This window comes from Protomyctophum parallelum (genome assembly GCF_964188405.1).
Source record: "Protomyctophum parallelum genome assembly, chromosome: 1".
NCBI classification, from domain to species: Eukaryota; Metazoa; Chordata; class Actinopteri; order Myctophiformes; family Myctophidae; genus Protomyctophum; species Protomyctophum parallelum.
This window is the reverse complement of record NC_139697.1, coordinates 86,621,892-86,641,418: the sequence shown is the minus strand read 5'-3', so window position 1 is coordinate 86,641,418 and position 19,527 is coordinate 86,621,892. Positions and strand designations below refer to the sequence as shown.

Genomic DNA, 19,527 nt, shown 5'->3' with positions numbered 1-19,527 from the left:
GGAGTGCCTTAGAATCTTTTTCTTTGCAAGTCTGCATTTTACACCTTTTGGGAATTAAGCAGTATCAAAGCAGATACTTTGAAAAAGGAATCACATCTACTTATTTATTTCCTATCTTACTAAGAATTCTCTGCTTGTTCCAAGTGAAGACTATGTCACTTGCTGAAAATAGAATTTCAGATTAAATCAGTTACTTTCGGGAAGAGAGGCTTAAGAGGGGTGCTTAATCAGAAGAGACATTAGTATCACAGATTTTAGAACTCTGTTAGATTGTATGAAAAGGATGGAATTCCCACCTGAGCTTGCTATTGGCTCGGTTGTAGCGACTGCTGAGGGAGACAGGGATTTTGATCACAGACTCCAAGGAAGGGCTCTTTCTCATAAGGCTATTAGGTTTCAAATCTTCTCCACAGCCCGACATCATATCTGGGAAACCGTGAGAGCGAGTGAAGAAAACATAATGGGAAATGTTAAGAGTTAGCTGGAACGAACAGTGAGTCAGAAACAAGCACTTTCCAAAGATGGGATGTTGTTTACATAAAGAACTAAATGTCATGACATAAGCACAAGTTTCACACATAAGTATTATGGAGCACAGTTACAATCACATTGTGGGTCACAGACAAATTATACAGATACTTGTTGATACTTTCTTTAGGCAATTTCATACTAGCCGTGGAAAATCGTAAATAGCGCATATTTTTACATTAAAGAAATAAGTAATCTTGTAATGCAACACAATGTGCATGAGTTATCATTCAGTTTCCAGACACTTGAGCTTGCCTCATTGGTCAAAGTACAGTAGAACTCAGTAATACAATAATTGTGTTTCACGGTCATGGCAGTTTGCAAGGCTTACCATTTACATCATGAGAGTGATTGCAAAATTATATGGACAGCATAAATACATGTAATACTGCAGCGTGAACTCTGTGTTTGACATACCGGGATGAGCGAATTCCCCATGGTTGATCCTTTTCTCCAACGTCTTTGAGAGTGGTTTAATGTACGAATGTCTCTACATACAAGGACATGGACCAGAATCAGGGTTATTACATCAGGACAAAAAGAAAGAAAGAAAGAAAAGGAACTGGGGCATATTGTACCTGTATAGGTGAGACAGCAGCAGCAGGGGCTGTGCGGACAGGGATACCACTTAGAGGACTTCTCTGTGAGGAGTGCATTTGGACCGTGTGGCCTGCTCCGTCTGAAACACCCATACAGTGACTTCTCTGTGAGGAGTGCATTTGGACCGTGTGGCCTGGTCCGTCTGAAACACCCATACAGTGCATGCATAGGCCTACTATATTAGTTTATGTGTCACCACCACATGAATGATAAATAGTGTAACTTGATATAGAAAGAGAACGTGACATCACACCATTGAAAGTAATAGGCTTAAAACCTCACAAGATGGTGCCAGCTGGAAATATACCAAGTTAACTGTATTTTCTTTATTTAAACAGGAGAAAATTCCATTGAGATTTAAAAATATATATACTGTATATTTTCCCATGTAAGCCCTGGAATTAATGTAATAATAATAATAACTAATAATATCTGATAGCTGATGTTCCGATGACAAACGTTTGTGCTCACTGAGCAGTTAGCACAAATTGCACAATACACCTATTTTTGCATCTAAAGGGCCTCAACAGTTTTTGTAAGTGTGCAGGCTTTTTCTGATTATGTTGGACTATAATAATAATCTGCACATTTGTTGGAAAATGTGACCAGGATAAACCTTTCCACCAAGCTGATACTGAGCACAGCTCATGAGCAAAACCAGGGAGAAGTGTCTTCATTCCTACAGTGATTCTGTTGAAGCTACAGTACAGTATACAAAACAATACCCTTCAGTTCTGCCTGTGGCCAGTCTAAATAACGCTGTCAATTCCCATCAACAGATGACCATATAGGACTCCGCTGTAGAGGAAGCTAGGAAACATCCCAGCTGGATATCTCTACTCATTTGTGTCTGTCTGTCTGTCTGTCTGTCTGTCTCAGTCAGTCAGTCAGTCAGTCAGATAGACCTTATTGATCCCATGGGGGGAATTCAGTTGTTTTCACAGTTATGAAATATAGGACAAACAAAGATATGTTTAGGTATTACAATTGTCACTTTACTGTACTGTTTACATGTAGGGACCCCTCCAAAAAACAAAAAAGTCATATGAGGACCCCCTGCGGGTCCCCAACCCACAGGTTTAGAACCTGGACTTGGACTACCTGGGATTTGCCTGTTGTACAAACTATTAAGTATAAATGATACAGATGTAAAGTGCACTAAAAGTATATTAACAGTATAATAACCATAACTATAGGCAAAGTGTGCATAAACAGTCATCCCCAGTTATGTTGGTAAAAATGAACAGTCAACTAGCACTCGATATGAACCAATACTGTATATGAACCCATATCATGTGTATGTTTGTTTTAAATTGATCTGTGCTCACTCTGTCCAACTGTATCAAAGGACGTGATAAGGGATTTCACAGTAGCCTCTGGCTCTAGATCGCCATCTCCGTTAGAGGTTGTCCACTCTGCCTGGGCCGTCTGGGCTATCGGGATGCCACACCAGTGATGAGCTTCGTCCGGGTCAGTTGTTCTCCCCTCGTCACTTTGGGACCTAAGGGACACAATCGAAGTAGTGTGGAAATATACTGGGCAAAGCCGTGTTGTGGCATGCACAATGGCAAGTGTGCAAAAATGTGACATGTGCCATTTGTGCCAATGTATATGTTGTATTCCTGAATTGATGTTTATCAAAACAAGGTACTAACCATAATAAGAGTTTAGAAATCCCTCACTATACATGAAAAGTGGGGACCGGACAGGTTAATTAATTGACCTTAATGTACCGAATAGCACTCGAATGTTGAGCTACAGTAACACGTTTGTGTAAAAAACTGTGAATAACTGGGCACATGTTCTAGAATAGATAACCAGGTCTAAATTTGGAACCAATAACACTTAGTGCTTGAAAGAGACTTTGCATCCATATCCTCTATTGTTGACATTGGATTCCAGATCAGTAAGCCTGGAGGAGACCAGTAACTTTATCAGTCGATGAGAAACTCGTGATAGATAAAGCCCAATATATTCTGGGTTGCACACGGTTTCGTGCACTGAAAATAGCCAATCTATACAAGCTCACAATGCATTGTGCTGTGACGTGATCTGGTAGATATGCTATTGTCGGTGCTCGACACCAGCATGCAAATAAGTATAAATCACCCTTAAGGTGCAAAGAGCAAGCACACACACACACACACACACACACACACACACACACACACACACACACACACACACACACACACACACACAGAGACACCACAGTTGGACTGGAGTAATTTCATTTATTAATTTGCTCCAATAACAAAAGATTGAACTGGACAAACAGAATTGTGTATTTTGATGATCTGTCATAGGCACAAAACCGATCACAAGTCTCTCCTTGATAAAACACCACTAAATAAATTACAAAAAACAGTTCCACATTTATTGACAGTAATTGTTGAGCAAATGTGTTGACTATAGACACTTCAAATTGACAGTCAGTGACATAGTTAATACCTCATCTTGCCTTACAGTAGGTGGTCTATTAGAAGTTATCCACCTGCCCACCAGCTTCTGGTCAAATGTTATGGCTTTTCATAAAACCACACAAATGTACAGTAATAACACTGGTGAAAGCTGGAGTGTAGGTGTAACCTGAGATTGGGCAGCCTGTTATATTCTATGCTACCCTGCTTGCTAATCACACCGGATTTGAATCATACAAGTGCAATGATATGCAGACAGTCTACTCTCCATGTCTGCTCATCCTGTTGTACTACAGTATGTACTATATCAGTATGTACTGTGAGGTCAACATGTCTTTGCTCCAATGTAAGACAGAAAACTCCATATTAGGTGATGAAATTGGTCCATTGTGGCATCAGAACCACAGACCAAACAGTTCTGTGGCTCAGCAACAATGTCTATTGACCCGCTCTATGGTCAATGTTGATCCATGATGAAAAGTCCTACCCCACCGAAATTATTTAGGAGATGAACTGATCATGTGTTAGAATTCCATTTAATGTGATTTTCATTCAATATTCCTTCAAGGAACTTGCAGCACAGTTCTTTTTTGTTTTACGATGTCCAAACTCACACTAATGATAGAAATTAGTGTGAGGCAAGGCTATTTGTGGTTGTGGCAGTGATGACAAATTTGGGCAGTGCTCTTAGTACTGCCAGTATAGCCTATTGTATATCTATGTTCCCTGTGTAGACTTACATCAGCATTGTTCAATTGTCACATTTGGCAGACAGAATTAGATCTATAAGATGATCTATAAACTGAAGCAGAATATATGAATACATGGCTAATACATGTACAAAATACTGTAGTAGGTGTTAGTGCAGTTGATCTCATTAAGGATTTAATCTGGTTGCTGCTCATATTGAGTTCAATTGTGCCATCTGGCGGCTAAACATAGTACTGCATTCATTTCAAATACCCCATTACAGCAGCAGACCAACCCACGGTCTCTAGTAAAAATAAGAAAACTGATTGAAAGAAATGTCTTCACAGATCATGAACACCAAGATTTTATGGTGTCACTTGTCATAACTTAAGTCAGATTTAACATACATAAGTTAAATAGAAAGCAGTTGACCTAAATATTTTAACATGGTAATAAATGTGAAAGAGTTGGTAGGGGGGGGGGGGGGGGGAGATAATAATTAAAAAAAAACAAGTTATATTAATATATATTTGTGATTCTCTCACTTAGCAAATTCAAATCCTAAAAGGCACAAAAAGTAAAACTATCAAAAAGGATCGTCTCTCCAATAACTGTCATCTCTTTGACATAGGCCAAGGAAGTCACACAGAAAAAGTACATTCACAGAAACAGATAAAAAAAAACATTACACATAATTACACAGAAGGTTCCAAGCATATAAAAACACCAAAGACACATTTGTCACATGAGACTGTGGAGAATGGAGATATATCATACTTATTATACTTGTCTACCAGTCACCCTGACAAAATTTAAATAACTAATGGCATTTTGACAAATGGACACAGTTGAGTTGGGTTTTGAGCTGGTGGGTGGAAACCCTCTATCGGCCTTCCACTGCCGTCTTAGTGTCGAACGTGGACCCGCTGGTTATCCTGGAAATAAACAGAGGAAGGAACCCAGTGTTAAGTTGAAATTAGACCTTATTTCCTTTATTTTTTTACAGAATGATAACATACCATCCCGTTTATGTATTATCAACATTATAGTTGAGCAGCATACCCAGTTAGCCGAGATTCTCCTTTCTGAAAGGACAATTATTTATTTTTTTCAACCAAGGTTCATGTTTTAGGTTGTTATTAAAGTAAAAGATAAGTGTTCATTTGCTACTTTCTTTCATTTTAAACATTTTAGATAATTTTGACAGGCGGCTAGTGTCTAAATATGTCTTTTGTTTACATTTTTTACAGCGATTTCTTTATTATTATTTACTACAGTCCGACACTCCGACTCCTACTAGACCCTAGGAAATTACATCTGGCCATAAAAGATCACCAAGATCACAAACTACCATATTGAGCCTACGACACACAGTATGGCATCCCCCTAGTATCCCCCGTCACATTCAGTAGATCCCGTGATCTTTTGTGGCCAGATGTCATTTCTTGGGGTCTAGTACTACTGTAGTAAATAACAATAAAGAAATCGCCGTAAAATCATATTTAGACTCAAATGAGTCAAAGGACTCATCTTTTACTTTCTCAATATCAGAACCAGGTGAAATAGAGTATGGGATTCCTCAAGGAAGTATTTTAGGACCCATCCTCTTTTCCTTATATGTGCTGCCACTTGGTCACATCATTAGACGCCATATGATATGGCGTCACACATAGATATGTGTAATTACACATATCTGTTTCACCAGACAACCCCAAAGCCCTGAGTGATCTCACTTCCTGTCTCAATGACATCCATCTTTGGATGTGTAATAACTTTCTAAAACTCAATGAAGGAAAAACTGAGATCCTTCTCACTGGTCCCCATTATGAGAGAGCTAATGCTTGGATCTCTGGCTAGACATGTCAAAACAGAGGTCACAGACCTGGGTGTGACTTTTAATTCTCATTTCAGTACAAGAACAGCTTTTTTTTTTCATTTAAGAAACATGGCTAAAGTAAGACCTTTTTTAAATCAGAGAGATGCAGAAGTTTATATTATTATATTATTATTAATAACAACCTAAAACATGAACCTTGGCTGAAAGAAAAAGCAAAGTTGTCCTTTAGCAAAACAGACTTGTTGACAGACTCACTGTTTCCTTTATTCCATGCATATCCTACAGATTAATATCGCCAAACATCGTCTAAAGTTCATTTAAATGACTGTATACTTCTAAAATTGGTCTGAAGCAGATGAGTTCATTTCAAGTCATGCTGGGCAGAACACCCTCCTGAACAAAAAAAAAGAAAAAACGGTAGGAGAGTTGTTCACTAAAAAAACAGCAGGTGGTGCCAAACACAAGCAGGGATATACTACAATCTAACCAGGCAAAGCAACAAGACTCCAGGCACAAAAACAGACATGGGAGCCCCCAACAGGCACAGTCCAGTCAGCCAGTCCATCAGACAGGCATACAGAGAGAGAAACAAAGTCATTATGAAGCAGCAAAGGGGAAGTAAACCAAAGATGAAAGGCCATTCAGCAGCAGCAGAGAGAGAGAGAGATGTTAGGTTGGCTGAAAGTGGTCTGACAGGACAGGGAACTCACCTGGTCTTGACATAAGGTTGCTTGTCAGAGGGACATCTTTGAATGAGTCATCTGAGGGAGCTGCTGCAGGAGGGGAGGGGAGCCGACATAGCATAGCGGCTAATCCCAGAGAAAATGGGCTAGTTTATCTACCGTCTAATATACACTGACAGAGCATTCTGTAGCCTAGAATGTCGATAACAGACCGATTACAATTACATTTTGTACCAAACATAAATGTTTTTTGTTAGATCAAATTAAAATGGCCCTTGAGGTTTTTGAGTTGATATGACCGTTTTTTGTCTTATAAAGTTAATTTACTTCATTTGTTTTTGCTTTTATATATATATTTTTTTACGAGTGGACAGAAATATATAGTAAAATACAGCAATAGTAGCAAATCCAGGCTGACTTTGCCACATGGGGATTTGACCTGACATGATAATGAGAAGGGACAACACTGTCAAAAATACTACAGCATGCACACGCTCACATATAGTACATACTGTACACACACAGACACACTATCAATACACCAGTCACATAACTGGAAGGCTACAGTGCAAGAGCAGCAATACTGCCTCACAGATGAATTTAGCCGCTTTTAAACGGCTCCTACAGTTAGAGGAATGAGCAGTGAATGCAAAGTAGTACACGGCACGTATTGTTGTATTGTACACCACTTAGATTGAGGCAGCACGAGAATGAGAACATCTACTAAAACTTTCCCCCGCAGAAAGAGTACCCGATATTTGTGCAGTGTGAGGGTTGAGCGTTACGACAGGTGGTCAGTGTGGAAGAGATAAAGACAAAGAGAGAGAGACGGAGGAAGGCAGCAGCTCAGAGGACCAAAGTAAACAGAGGGAGAGACTGCAGGAGACTGCTAAACCTACCAACAGAGCTTGCCAAGTCCCAGAACACTAAACTCTCTTGTCTTGAGGATTCATTAAGCCATACAACTCACAGATTTGGACTATAACAGATAATATCGTTAAGACTATAAATGTGGCTGTATTATACAGTACAATTCAGCACATCCTCGTAAACAACAGATGGATCTCAAGAATTTAAATTTAGAAACTAAAGCCTCTTAAAGTGAGGGTGGAATGGTTGCCTTCAGGAACTGTTGTGGAAAAATGTACTACACACATCACTGAGTGCATTCTGAATGAATAAAGATGCAGAATGAAGGGGATATGGCAAGGCTCTGACAGGTATCTATAATAAATAAAGATGCAGAATGAAGGGGATATGGCAAGGCTCTGACAGGTATCTATAATAAATAAAGATGCAGAATGAAGGGGATATGGCAAGGCTCTGACAGGTATCTCATGTCCAGACTGTGTTAGGAAGAGTAAGGGGGACCGCAGCCCGTAGCTCAGAGGGGATGCCAGGGAGGAGAGGAGGGTGGGTTTGTGGGGGCCAAAAAACAAATAAATAATTCAACGAAGACTACAATAGAGCTGGTACCTGACTCCCTGCATTGCCTCAAGGTCAGAGGAGAGCTTGGCATTGCGATCCTGCTCCTCCTGGAGATGCCTCCGGATGGCTCGCAGCTCCTGCTGGGCCTCCACCTTGATGTCATTGGCCACCACCACAGCCGTCTGGAGGTCTGCCTGGAAGCGACGCCATTCTTCCTTTTCATCCTGGGTGCACACAGACATGTATATTGGTTAATTAGAAGCCAGTCATGGCCCCTGGGCCACACACGTGGTTTGACAATTGTCATGTCCTGAACAGTGTTTGTGCCAAGATTTGTGTGCATAAGGTAATACATTCATGAGGGACATGAGGGACATTCAGGCACCAAAGGCAGTTCAGCAGTTAAGATAAAGATAAAAAGCACTGTAAATACAGCAGTAAAAGTCACATAATTGGCAAAAAATACAAAAAATACAAAATACAACCCTCTATACACCCTCAGCAGTGCTTAAAAGAGAACGCACAGTAACGCAAAGTAATTATGTCAGATAGTGTCCGTACTGTAGTTTTCAGAGACATTTCTGTAGGCTATTGAACGAGCGATAAACGGTGTGCCTGTGACCCCCGGAGGGCCCTGATGTGGCTCTCGTATTCTGGAGGTTACGTTTGTGATGTTGACCAACCATCCACTGTTACCTGTGTAACCTCTTGTGCGCTATCTTCCACACTTCCCCTCCTTGCTGAACAGGCACCCCGACCCACCAGTAGGAGGCGCAGTAGTACAGTGACAAAGACACAATCCCCTACTGGCTTCCCACCTGCCAACACTGCAGAGCGCAAGGCTAAACCATATTTATCCAGTATCAGCTTTATTGTCACCGATTTTGCGACGTGTCTTCAGCCTGTGATGTGATGATCACTGCAGCACCACTTGCTGCCAAATTAAGTAAGGTAATCACTTATGTTGAAGTGATTGCTTTACCAATAGATCAATCTTACCTTAAGTTGTTTATTCTGAACCTTCAGTTGTCTCTCCACATCAGATTTCTGGTGTTCCAACTTTTTCACGTGGTCTGCAATGACAACGAACATCTATGATAAACAGCTTATTTGCCTTAAACTCTAGTGGGATTGGCGCTATTCAAATACAATACAGCAAGTCATGTTGAAGATACAGTGGAAATACAACAGCCTCATGGCAGTCTCTTGTAAAGTTCTTGGCTTCTAAGTTCTTGGCTGCAACATATCTTTTCCCCGAGTATTTCTCATTCATTAAATTGTCGTGACATCAGTCACACATCCAACTCCATGTCATAAATCGACAAAATCTGTCATGACTCATGACTATCCATGGAAATATCATTCATCCTGTCAAGTATCAACAACTATAACCAAACTGCATTAACAGGGAATGGGAGACAACCTGGATCATACAGAAGTATGCAGTCAGAACCAAGTGCCTGTGTCTGCTGAAGGGGAAGATGTGTGTCCTTTAGGCATCAAGGCTGCTATGCTAGTGGGAGTGAGAGATGTTCCCCATCTGCTATTATCTAAAATTATATTAGTCCATATCCAGGGATGCTTGCACTAAAACTGACTAAACTTGAGCTTTTGGACCACAACTGACACTACAGTTCCCATACGCTAATAAACATTACATTTGGGAAAGTTTAAAATCAGCTTCAATCATTTAGATAATAGATGAGAACAGCAACTGTGTAAAAGTCCTAATGATCATGATCTAATGCAGAGAGTCTCTACAGCGGTGGTGGGACCGTCATATATACAGTATTTCTATTAACTATCTTTTTTGACCAATCCCATCAGTCGTTTCATTCATGGAGAATGTAAACCGTTTTGTAAAGCGGCAGCGTCATTTTCTTGGGCGGTACTTCTACCAAATTCCAGTACTTTAGATAGTTACATTTGTATTACTAGGATAAGCTAGGCGGACACCCTGACAGAGGCGCCCCATGTGAATCAGAGTTGAGTCACAAGGGGCAGCGAGTTATGTCCTGATAGGGACAGAATCGTAAATCATCACACACACACACACACACACACACACACACACACACACACACACACACACACACACACACACACACACACACACACACACACACACACACACACACACACACACACACACACACACACACACACACACACACACACACACACACACACACACACACACACACACACACACACACACACACACACACACACACAGGGTTGGGTAAACCTACTCTCCATGTCCAGGACGGTCTGGTTGGTGTGGAGGTTAATGGCCCTCTGCTGTTCCACCTGGTCCTCCAGCTCAAAGATGGTCTCCTTCAGCTCCTTCAGCTTGTTCTCCGCCTGGACTGCCACGTCCTCCAGGATGTTCACCCTGACACTCAGCTCCTGCTCCCTCCTCTCCGCTCGCTCCTGGACCTGTTGGCACTTGGCTTCCACCTGTGCACAAAAGAAGGAAACGTTTTGGAAAATGCACTCGCTCTCCCTCACAAGATTTTCTGTCTTTTTCTTCCAAGGCTCTGAGGATCCTATTTTCGCGGATGCCTTAACCCTTATCCTTATCTTTTTTTTAACAAATGCAGAAACAAACTGAGAAAGGTAAACAGATTAAGCCTTTTTTTACTATTTTGAAAAACATTTTTAAATCGTTCAAATAGCCAATCTACAAGCTCACAACGTGTCAATGTAGATCGCTATTTGAAATATTTTAAATCGTTTTTCAAAATAGTAAAAAAACCGGCAAAGACTACCACACCAGAGAAAATAGGGCCAAGTAAAATGTTACTCAAGGATTGTTTTAGCCCCATTCTTGAATGCACTAAAACATGGGATAATCTCCCGTTATCATTAATTGGATTAATGTAATACAAATGACTATGTCTACTATGTCTATATCTATGTATCCTTGAATATGTATGGACAGCACTAAAGTGCTTCTTCTCTACCTGACTTCTCTACACAACAATGATCAATCAACATTTTTCTAACATCTCACAGTGTATGCCTTCCCACCAACTCAAGCTGAACTGAGCTAATCTTCTTCCCAGGTAAGTCCTGCCCCGTGTAGGATCTATTTCCATAGACAACTCTATGGAAATTGTGTCTATGGAAATAAACGTGACTACTGTAACTCCCTCCTTACTGGCCTCCTAGCATTCTCACTTAAGCCCCTCCAAATGATCCAGAATGCCACAGCACGCCTGGTCTTCAACCAGCCAACATTTTAACATGTCTTCCCCCTTTTCTGCTCCCCACTGGCTCTCGGTTGCTGCCTGCACCGAGTACAAAACACTATTACAAGCAGCTTGCTTAGCATTGACGAGTTATGCTGGCAGTGGCAACGCATAGTTTTGCGAAGCGTCGGTCGCAGGTTTCAGCACCCATTTATTGTTTATTGGTCTAACATCGCCGATCGTCTCCCTCTCCCCTATTTTATTCACAACAAAAGATGAAATGGCCATGGTTGTGTAAATTAGGACTGTATTTTTATTAGATTTTTTTAAAGTGTTTAAGGGCTTTTTGATAATGTACAGTAACTGACAGAAAAATAAGGAGAGAGGTGGGGAGTGACACGCAGCAAAGGTCGTTGGGATCGGCAGTCGAACCCACAACACGACTGGATTGGCAGCCTAGATGCCTGGACCGCTAGGCTGGCTCGGACATCTGTATTTCTTACACTTTCCAACCCTTTGTTGTACAGTTTTCTCATACTATAAAAGTAGTATAATAGTAGTAATAGTAATAGAGTAATTTGTTTCCCAAAATCTTCCACACTGTACCAGACTTATAAGAGTCCTGCTGTCTCAATAAAGCATCTTCTATTAATGAACTATTAATGCATTAGAGCAGGCAACCCATTGATCTCAGCTGTATGATGACAGTAACACAGACTTGATAAACAACAGGTCATAGTGTAAGATGAAGATGACTCATGGAATTCAGAGTCTGGACCACGTCTGACCCTGTCAGACTACAGTAACTCAAGATGACACTACTTTAGTCCATATAAGCAGCATAAGGCAGAGCTCTATGAGCGTGACATACCAAAAGTAATCCAGATGCACTGCACACAATATGACTAACAGTGAGGTTATGGAACGGCTTCCCCCTCACACCCATGTGACAGAGGCCAACAGGCTGAGTCAGAGATCATGCTATTGCATGGACCATCCATCAGCATGGACACCAACAATGATGACATCATACAGCTGATGAGGACACGCCCCACTGCCCGCGGACGTGACCCCAAATCCCACACTGCCTCAGTGCTGCCGACATTTGTGGCAACGAAGGGGAAATCCACTGCCGCTGAGCCCTCAAACACACGAAAGCAATTTGGATGACATGAGTTCATGTGCTATGGTGGTGGGGGAAACTGACTAGCACCACCGCAAAGCACAGTCTATTGACCACAGACTGTCATCTTCAAACCACTGTAGCACACAGCATTGTTTTATTCATTAACTTTCAACCTTGCGTATTTTAACAATGTCATAAGAGTGTATATAGGGGTCAAGTTAAATCCAATGTTCGGAAATCTTGTCTCATAGCAGTCTGCTTGAAATTAATTTTGAAATTCTTTGAAGATTTTTGTCCAAACGTCCAAAATAGAGATGCCAGGTTTAAAACTGGTTAAAGTTAATTGTTTATTTTTCTTGTTTTCTTCCTTCCCTCCAGTACTTTCTTTGCAGTAAATGTATTGCAGATGTTAATGTTTACCGCAACTAAGTAAAATCCTCATCATAATAATCATTGTTATCACCACCACAAACAATGCATCAACATGGAACAACTAAGCTGTCTGACTGCAATATGTAGGACATGCACCGTAAACGGGTTTTCAACTTTGCACACAACACAACAACAACCACACAACAACCTCTGACTTGCAAAGGCCAATGAAAAGTACAGTCAGACAGTCAACACTAACTTAATTCATCAGCACACATACAGTATAGGAATAAATCCTGTAACCTCTGAATCCCACAAGGGACTGAATTTTGAGAGACAATACAGTCAATACATTATGAATGGCACAGTTTCACCTCCACCTACCTTGGATATGGTGTCTCGGGCATGCTCTGTCTCAGCCCGCGCCTCTAGCAGCTCCTGTCTCAGCTCTGAGAGCTCCACCTCCAGCCTGTCTCTGTCTGCGTGGGCCATCTTCAGCAGGCCTTGCAGCTCAGTGCTATCACTGGTGCTCTGCATGGCCTTCAGCTCAGACAACTTCTGCCTCTCTATGTCCAGCTGGGCCTTCAGCCTGCTGTTCTCCAGTTTCAGACCGTCTGCCATGGCCTTGTATTCCTCTGTGGCGCGCGCCGCCACTCCCTCGGCCTCCAGTTCCCTGTTCAGCTGAGCATGCAGGCTATCCTTCTCTTCCCTTAGGCAGCACACCTGGACCTGGGCGTCCTGGTGCTCCTGCTCCAAAGCCCTCAGACCGCCTGTCAGCTGCTGCTGGATGTCCACCAGCTTCTCCCGCTCGAAGCGGGAGCTTTCAACCAGCTCAACATACCTCTGCTCCAGCTCGGCCAGACGGGGGCCCTGACCCACCAGCTCCTCCTCTCTCTGGGCATGGGCCTGCGCCTGCTCCTGGAGCCGATTGACCAGCGTCTCATTCTTCTGGGCCATCAAGTCGATCCGCTCCCTCTGCTGCTGCAGGGAGGTTTGCAGGAGACGCTTCTCCTCGACCAACCGTGTGCTCTCTGCCGTCAGCTCCTGCACCACCTGCTGCTGCTCGGCCAGCTCCTGCAGGGTGGCCTGAAGCTCCTCGGAGGTGCTGTGGTGGCTCTCCTCCATCTTGTGGATCTGCTTAGTCAGGCTCTCCAGCGACACGTCGCGGCCCTCCACACCTCCTCCCAGGCCCGTGATGCCCTCACCGCACGCGCTGCTACTGACCGAGGTGGAGCGCGATGGGATCTTCTCAAACTCCGAGGAGTCGGGTGAAGAGCTGGAGGTTTTGAGGGGACTGGCGGAGGAAGGGGGGCTGTGGTCTTGAGCAGTAGAGGGAGAGCTGAGGTCCGATGGCAGACCATTGACCAGAAGCGTAGTGCTGCTGGTGGTCAGGGGAGAATCATCCAAGCACAGCAGTTTCTCCTTCAGGGTCTGGTTTTCCTCCCGGAGAGCTGCCAGCTCCCTCTGAAACTTTCCGTTCTTCTCTCTCAGCTCTCCGACAAGCACCAGCGCCTCGGCCACCTGACCCTGGCCTTGCTCTGGCAGGGCCTCCTGGCACACAGCATTGATTGGCGAAGAGGACGCAGAAGAGGCGGAGGAGGCTTTCCCCTTGCAGCGCTGCAGCTCCATCCTCAGATTGCTGATCTGCAAGTCTTTGGCTTTGGCTTCAGCCAGTAGCTCTTTGACCTGGCTCTCCAGCAGCACATGGTCCGTGACACCCTCTGTGTCCACCCGCGTCTTGGCTGTGCTGCGCTGCTGCTTGGCCAGGGTGGAGAGGCTGGAGGTGCTGGAACTAGGAACCATTTTCTTTGCCGTGGAGGTCCGCAGCTCGTACCTCAGTGAGACGCGGTCTCTAGCGATGGTGGGAGGGAGCTCCTTGGGAGCAGGGATCCCAGACTTCTTGGCTGCATGGGCACCTGCTGCAACACAGACCACAACACATGTTCAGCTTATACAGTGGGGGATACATTTTCATCCCTTAAAATTCATACAACAGCACGTAATTAACACACTGGCAATGACCTGCATTTTCTTAGCATAAAGTCTGTGGGGTTGAGATTTATGCCATGTTAAAGGGTTAAGTGATGGTTGTTGGAAGGTGATTTTTCAGAGTAATAATGTTTAAACAGTTCATGATACAATCTAACGGCTTAATGCTTAACTATAATCAAGATTTTGTTGAATATACCAATTACACGCTTACTGTAAATCTAATCTATACATAGCTTGTGGTGCAGGATTCAAACATTTTGCCAGAAAAAAGTTTCATATATTATGTTCAGCGTATATTCAGCATAATCAAAGTGTCCTTGAGTGGGTTCCATTTGTACACTCAGTTATGGGGGTTCTTGAAATTAAAAGGTTTGAGAACCACTGTACACTAAATGAAATAGAGCCTTAATTAGTATCATGTTTTTTTTTTTGCTTTTTTGATAGATACAATTGACTGGAAAAAGGGGGAGGGACAGGGGGAGACATGTCACATGCAGCAAAGGTTGTCATGAACACACGACACACTGTCAGGCCAGAGCCTCCACTAGGCCAGCGGGCGCCCAGTAGGAAGAGTTATTACCAAAATGGCTGCTGTGCATAGAGCCTATTGGCAATGAGATGAGATGAGATATACTTTATTAATCCCCGAGGGGAAATTGTGGCACATAAATAAAGCTAAAAACTACTGGACAAACAGAAAAAACAACAGACACAAGTGGACATAACATAATCACACAAGACCAGGACCACCAAGGACCAATGCCATTTAGGGGAGGCAGTTCTTATGCATTTGCATTATAGAGTCTGATAGCAGTTGGCATGAAAGAGAGTCTGTATCGCTCCGTATGCATTCTCAGGGGAGTGTGAGCCTACGGCTGAAGGTGCTCACCCTATCCAATTTAAATTAATTATAATTTTAAGCTAAAACAAAAAATAACTTCAGGATAATGTCTTCAGGTTAAACCTATTGGCAGTAATTGCTTGAAATTTAAATCAGAGATGTTGCTGAATGTTTTAATATAGCTATATACTATGAAACAATTGTCACCAGTTGCGAAGAGATAATACATTTGCTAAAACCATGGAAAGACTCATTCATGTATGTCACATTTAGATCCATCCACTGTTCAGCAATTTAATTTAACTAGTCATGCATGTGCGTGTGTGCGTGCGTGCGCGCGCGTTCGCATGCGCGCGTGTGTGTGTTAAGGCTGTACCCTAGCCCTTATTTTAGGACTCGAACTTCGGCAGGAATTTCCGAGTGAACATTCGGACCATTTGTTTCTAATTAATTAAAAAAATAACCGTCTCGATCTGAGCGCACAGCGCGTCTCCCCCGCTATCAATCTCTCTCTCTCCCAACACACACACACACACACACACACACACACACACACACACACACACACACACACACACACACACACACACACACACACACACACACACACACACACACACACACACACACACACACACACACACACACACACACACACACACACACACACACACACACACACAGTGTGTGTGTGTGTGTGTGTGTGTGTGTGTAAAGTGCTCATTCATTGCTTTGGCATGGCCTGTTAATGTGGCATTTCAATGGCATTTCAGAGTGTGGGCTACCAGCCCGGGTCTTTTCCAGATCTCTCTGAATATGAAGAGCATTTACTGATGTCCTGCATGAACTGGACTCTGCCTGAAAAGGTTTTATTGTTTGTTTTCAGATCATCAGCAAACAGCCACACAGACACAATGGGGCTGCTTGTTCCAGACGATGACAATGGTCCCCTGGCACGTGGAACGTTTAGGCACAAAAGCAGATTCACTATGGATAGACACAAAGAGAGTGCTGTTGGACACACATGCACGTGTGCATGCCGCACAGACACGCAGTCACGCACGCACGCACGCGCACGCACGCACACACACACACACACACTCATGTCATCAAACCCATAGGACACAGACTAGACAGGCAGACAGTCTGGGAGCAAAGATAAAGCAGGATGAACAACACACACTTGACAGACGGAAAACAATAACGCACACTTAGTACATGGTACATGTTCACCAAGAATTCCACCAACAGACAGCTTGGCTTAATTTAGAATGGAAATCCTATACTCCTGTGGGTTCTCCTATAAGTACTCTACCATTGATAGGCACAAGACAATCCGCCCCTCATGCAGCTGAATAGCGAATGGGGCAGTTGCTGCCAACTCTAGCTCAATCTCTGGGGTACAGATGCTGTTTAGCATTCTCAAAATGTCCCGCTGTGGTTGAAGAAAAGAGTACTTAGGTAAGGTTGCAGCTAAGGATTGGTATGAAATCACAAAAGACAGATGTCTGGTGGTCAGGACACCCTCAGGACTCATACTTAATAATGTTCAGTCAAACCTGCCTCTCCTCCAGGACTCTTTAGGTGTAAGCTGGTCGGGTTAAGCCAGCAAGGAAAGGCTTGCCTACCACCAGTTATCGTCCCCAGCTCAATTTCCCAGTAGACCAGACTGCACTTTGATATAAAAACCTGCATTTCCTCTGCATTTCCCTGGAGGATGAACCCGTTACTGATAGAACGAGGACAAAGCTTCTAAATTATGTATTTTTTAAGATTCTAACACAAAATATTTTGTGCGCATTAATAAATTAATATTTATTAATAATAAAATAGCATCCCTGGCCTATTTTAATATACAATTAAACATTTTTCCCTGGTAATAATCACATTTTAACAGTCCCGTTTAATGTAAAATCTGTGAGATGTTTTCTAAATGATGTAATCAACAGAATAATAAGTAAACAATTAAAAATAAATTAAGATTTGTTTTTGGCTTTTTTTGCCTTTATTGATAGATACAAGTGGAGATAGACAGGAAAGAGGGAGAGAGAGAAGGGGAGAGACATGCAGCAAAGGTCGTCATGAAAACAAAGATTTTAAGAGCAAACAGGGTTAAAAAGATATATACATTTTGGTAAATAGTTAGTGTCCATGCCTGCGCTATCTGAGGCTAGTGTCTGGGTAGCGGAGTCAGTAGAGCACTCGTCTTTGGATAACAAGGTTCTAGGTTCGATCCTGGGCACCACCACCTCAGTGTATGAGTAGTGCAGCTAGGATTACTCTGACGTGCGATAAGTAAGTACTGGGAGCTTCTTTAACGTGTTATTTAGCTTCCTATCAATTGATAACATTATAATTAGGATTTACCGCAGATCGGGGCTCCCGCTCGATCGGCAGCTCTCGGCTCGATTGGCTTTGCCTGGAGACTTATGGTGGTGGGAATAAGAAGGCTTTTGTAGGCCTTAACCAATAAGACGCCCTGAGGGCGAGAAGCCCCTAACGGGCCAGATCCTGTACACGAATCCGCCTGGGTGTCGGCAGATGGCAGACTGCTGGGCGAGCGCTGGAGCTTTGGCATGGGGGGTCAACATATGGAATGTCAGCACAGGAAGGACGGGTGGGAAATGCACGTAAATGCATAGTAAAAACCTGCGGTCACAATAAACTAATACTTACATTTTCTGGCAAAGGGATGCCAGAGTTCAAGAGGCTAAATAAGACACAAAGCACAAACTGAAATCGCTCAAACAATTCATATGGCCGAAGAAAATGATGTTGTAGCTAACGTGATCTAATTTAATAAAGGAATAACACAGGCCGCTTTCCAACAATTTCAAAAGTATTACATTATTTCATGCCAAGTGAGTTCCCTGATCTCAATAATGCACTGCTACTGCTTCTGTCTTCATAATGAAGATAAGCTTTCACATCAGGGCAGGCGACGTGGGCCCGGGGGGGGGGGGCTTTAATTTATTGTGCAAGGGGAAGCTGATGATACATTAGTAAGTACTGCTGGTGTCAGGGAGCTGGCACCAAACGTATGACGCAGATTCGCAGAATGTGGTTTTGTCACAATTACGTATAAGGTCTTATACTCTCCCCACTACTCTGTTTCCTCTTTAATCATTCCAGGAAGTGTGCTTGTGCCGTTTTCCAGCTAGGTGAAAATGGAGGGCAGAGATAGAAAACATCAGTGCGTACGGGCGTGCGTGTCTGTCCGTGTGTGTGTGTGTGCAGTCTTCCTGTTGTCGACGGTCAGTTTATGGAGCAGGTCAACGAAACCTTATCAATCAGACACTAAGAACTCATATAATATATAATAAGCATTCCTTTCCTCTGACTGGTGAAGAGGGAGAGACAATGAACTGTTATGGTGAGGGAGCACATTATGTCCTGGATGCCGGGTCACATTCAGAATAACATACCTGCATAACCACGCACACACCTCGAGTCATGAAATCCCTTGTGGGTTGCAGCATGTATGCTGAAGTTGCTTCTTCACTGAAATACTATTTAAAGCATCCATATTCGCATTATCCGGCAGAACAATAAAATAAAAAAAATCTGTCGTAATAAGGTTGACATGGTTTAGGCTTAAGAAACACATGAAATTTAATGTAGAACAAAATGCAAAAATAAATAAACATATATAAGTATTCTTTTCCCCCCTGAACACTGGAGTCTGCTTCAGGTTCATGACATCATGTGCAGGGTGAATGAACGCACTGCTATGCTACAGTATAAGACTATCAATCTTAAGATTAGATTGGCTCAGTGCAGATTTAGTGAGAGCTGATATTGCCTTAGGCATAAATT

The 19,527-nt window shown here is 42.8% G+C and overlaps 1 protein-coding gene across 10 annotated transcripts in view; it reads right to left on the bottom strand.

Moving 5' to 3' along the window:
- The window catches only part of specc1 (sperm antigen with calponin homology and coiled-coil domains 1), a 113,146-nt gene that overhangs the window by 52,200 nt on the left and 41,419 nt on the right, over positions 1–19,527 (bottom strand). For 6 of the 10 annotated variants that reach the window (XM_083786739.1, XM_083786740.1, XM_083786737.1 and 3 more), the window contains 8 exons: positions 13,263–14,797; positions 10,439–10,646; positions 9,186–9,259; positions 8,235–8,410; positions 2,457–2,629; positions 1,107–1,300; positions 946–1,018; positions 297–426 (listed from right to left, as the gene is read on the bottom strand). In XM_083786739.1, the coding sequence (XP_083642865.1) occupies positions 297–426; positions 946–1,018; positions 1,107–1,300; positions 2,457–2,629; positions 8,235–8,410; positions 9,186–9,259; positions 10,439–10,646; positions 13,263–14,797 (2,563 nt within the window). Of the gene's footprint in view, positions 1–296; positions 427–945; positions 1,019–1,106; positions 1,301–2,456; positions 2,630–3,358; positions 5,174–8,234; positions 8,411–9,185; positions 9,260–10,438; positions 10,647–13,262; positions 14,798–19,527 lie in introns of those variants that run through there. The other 4 variants (XM_083786741.1, XM_083786744.1, XM_083786742.1 and 1 more) reach the window with 3 other exon arrangements.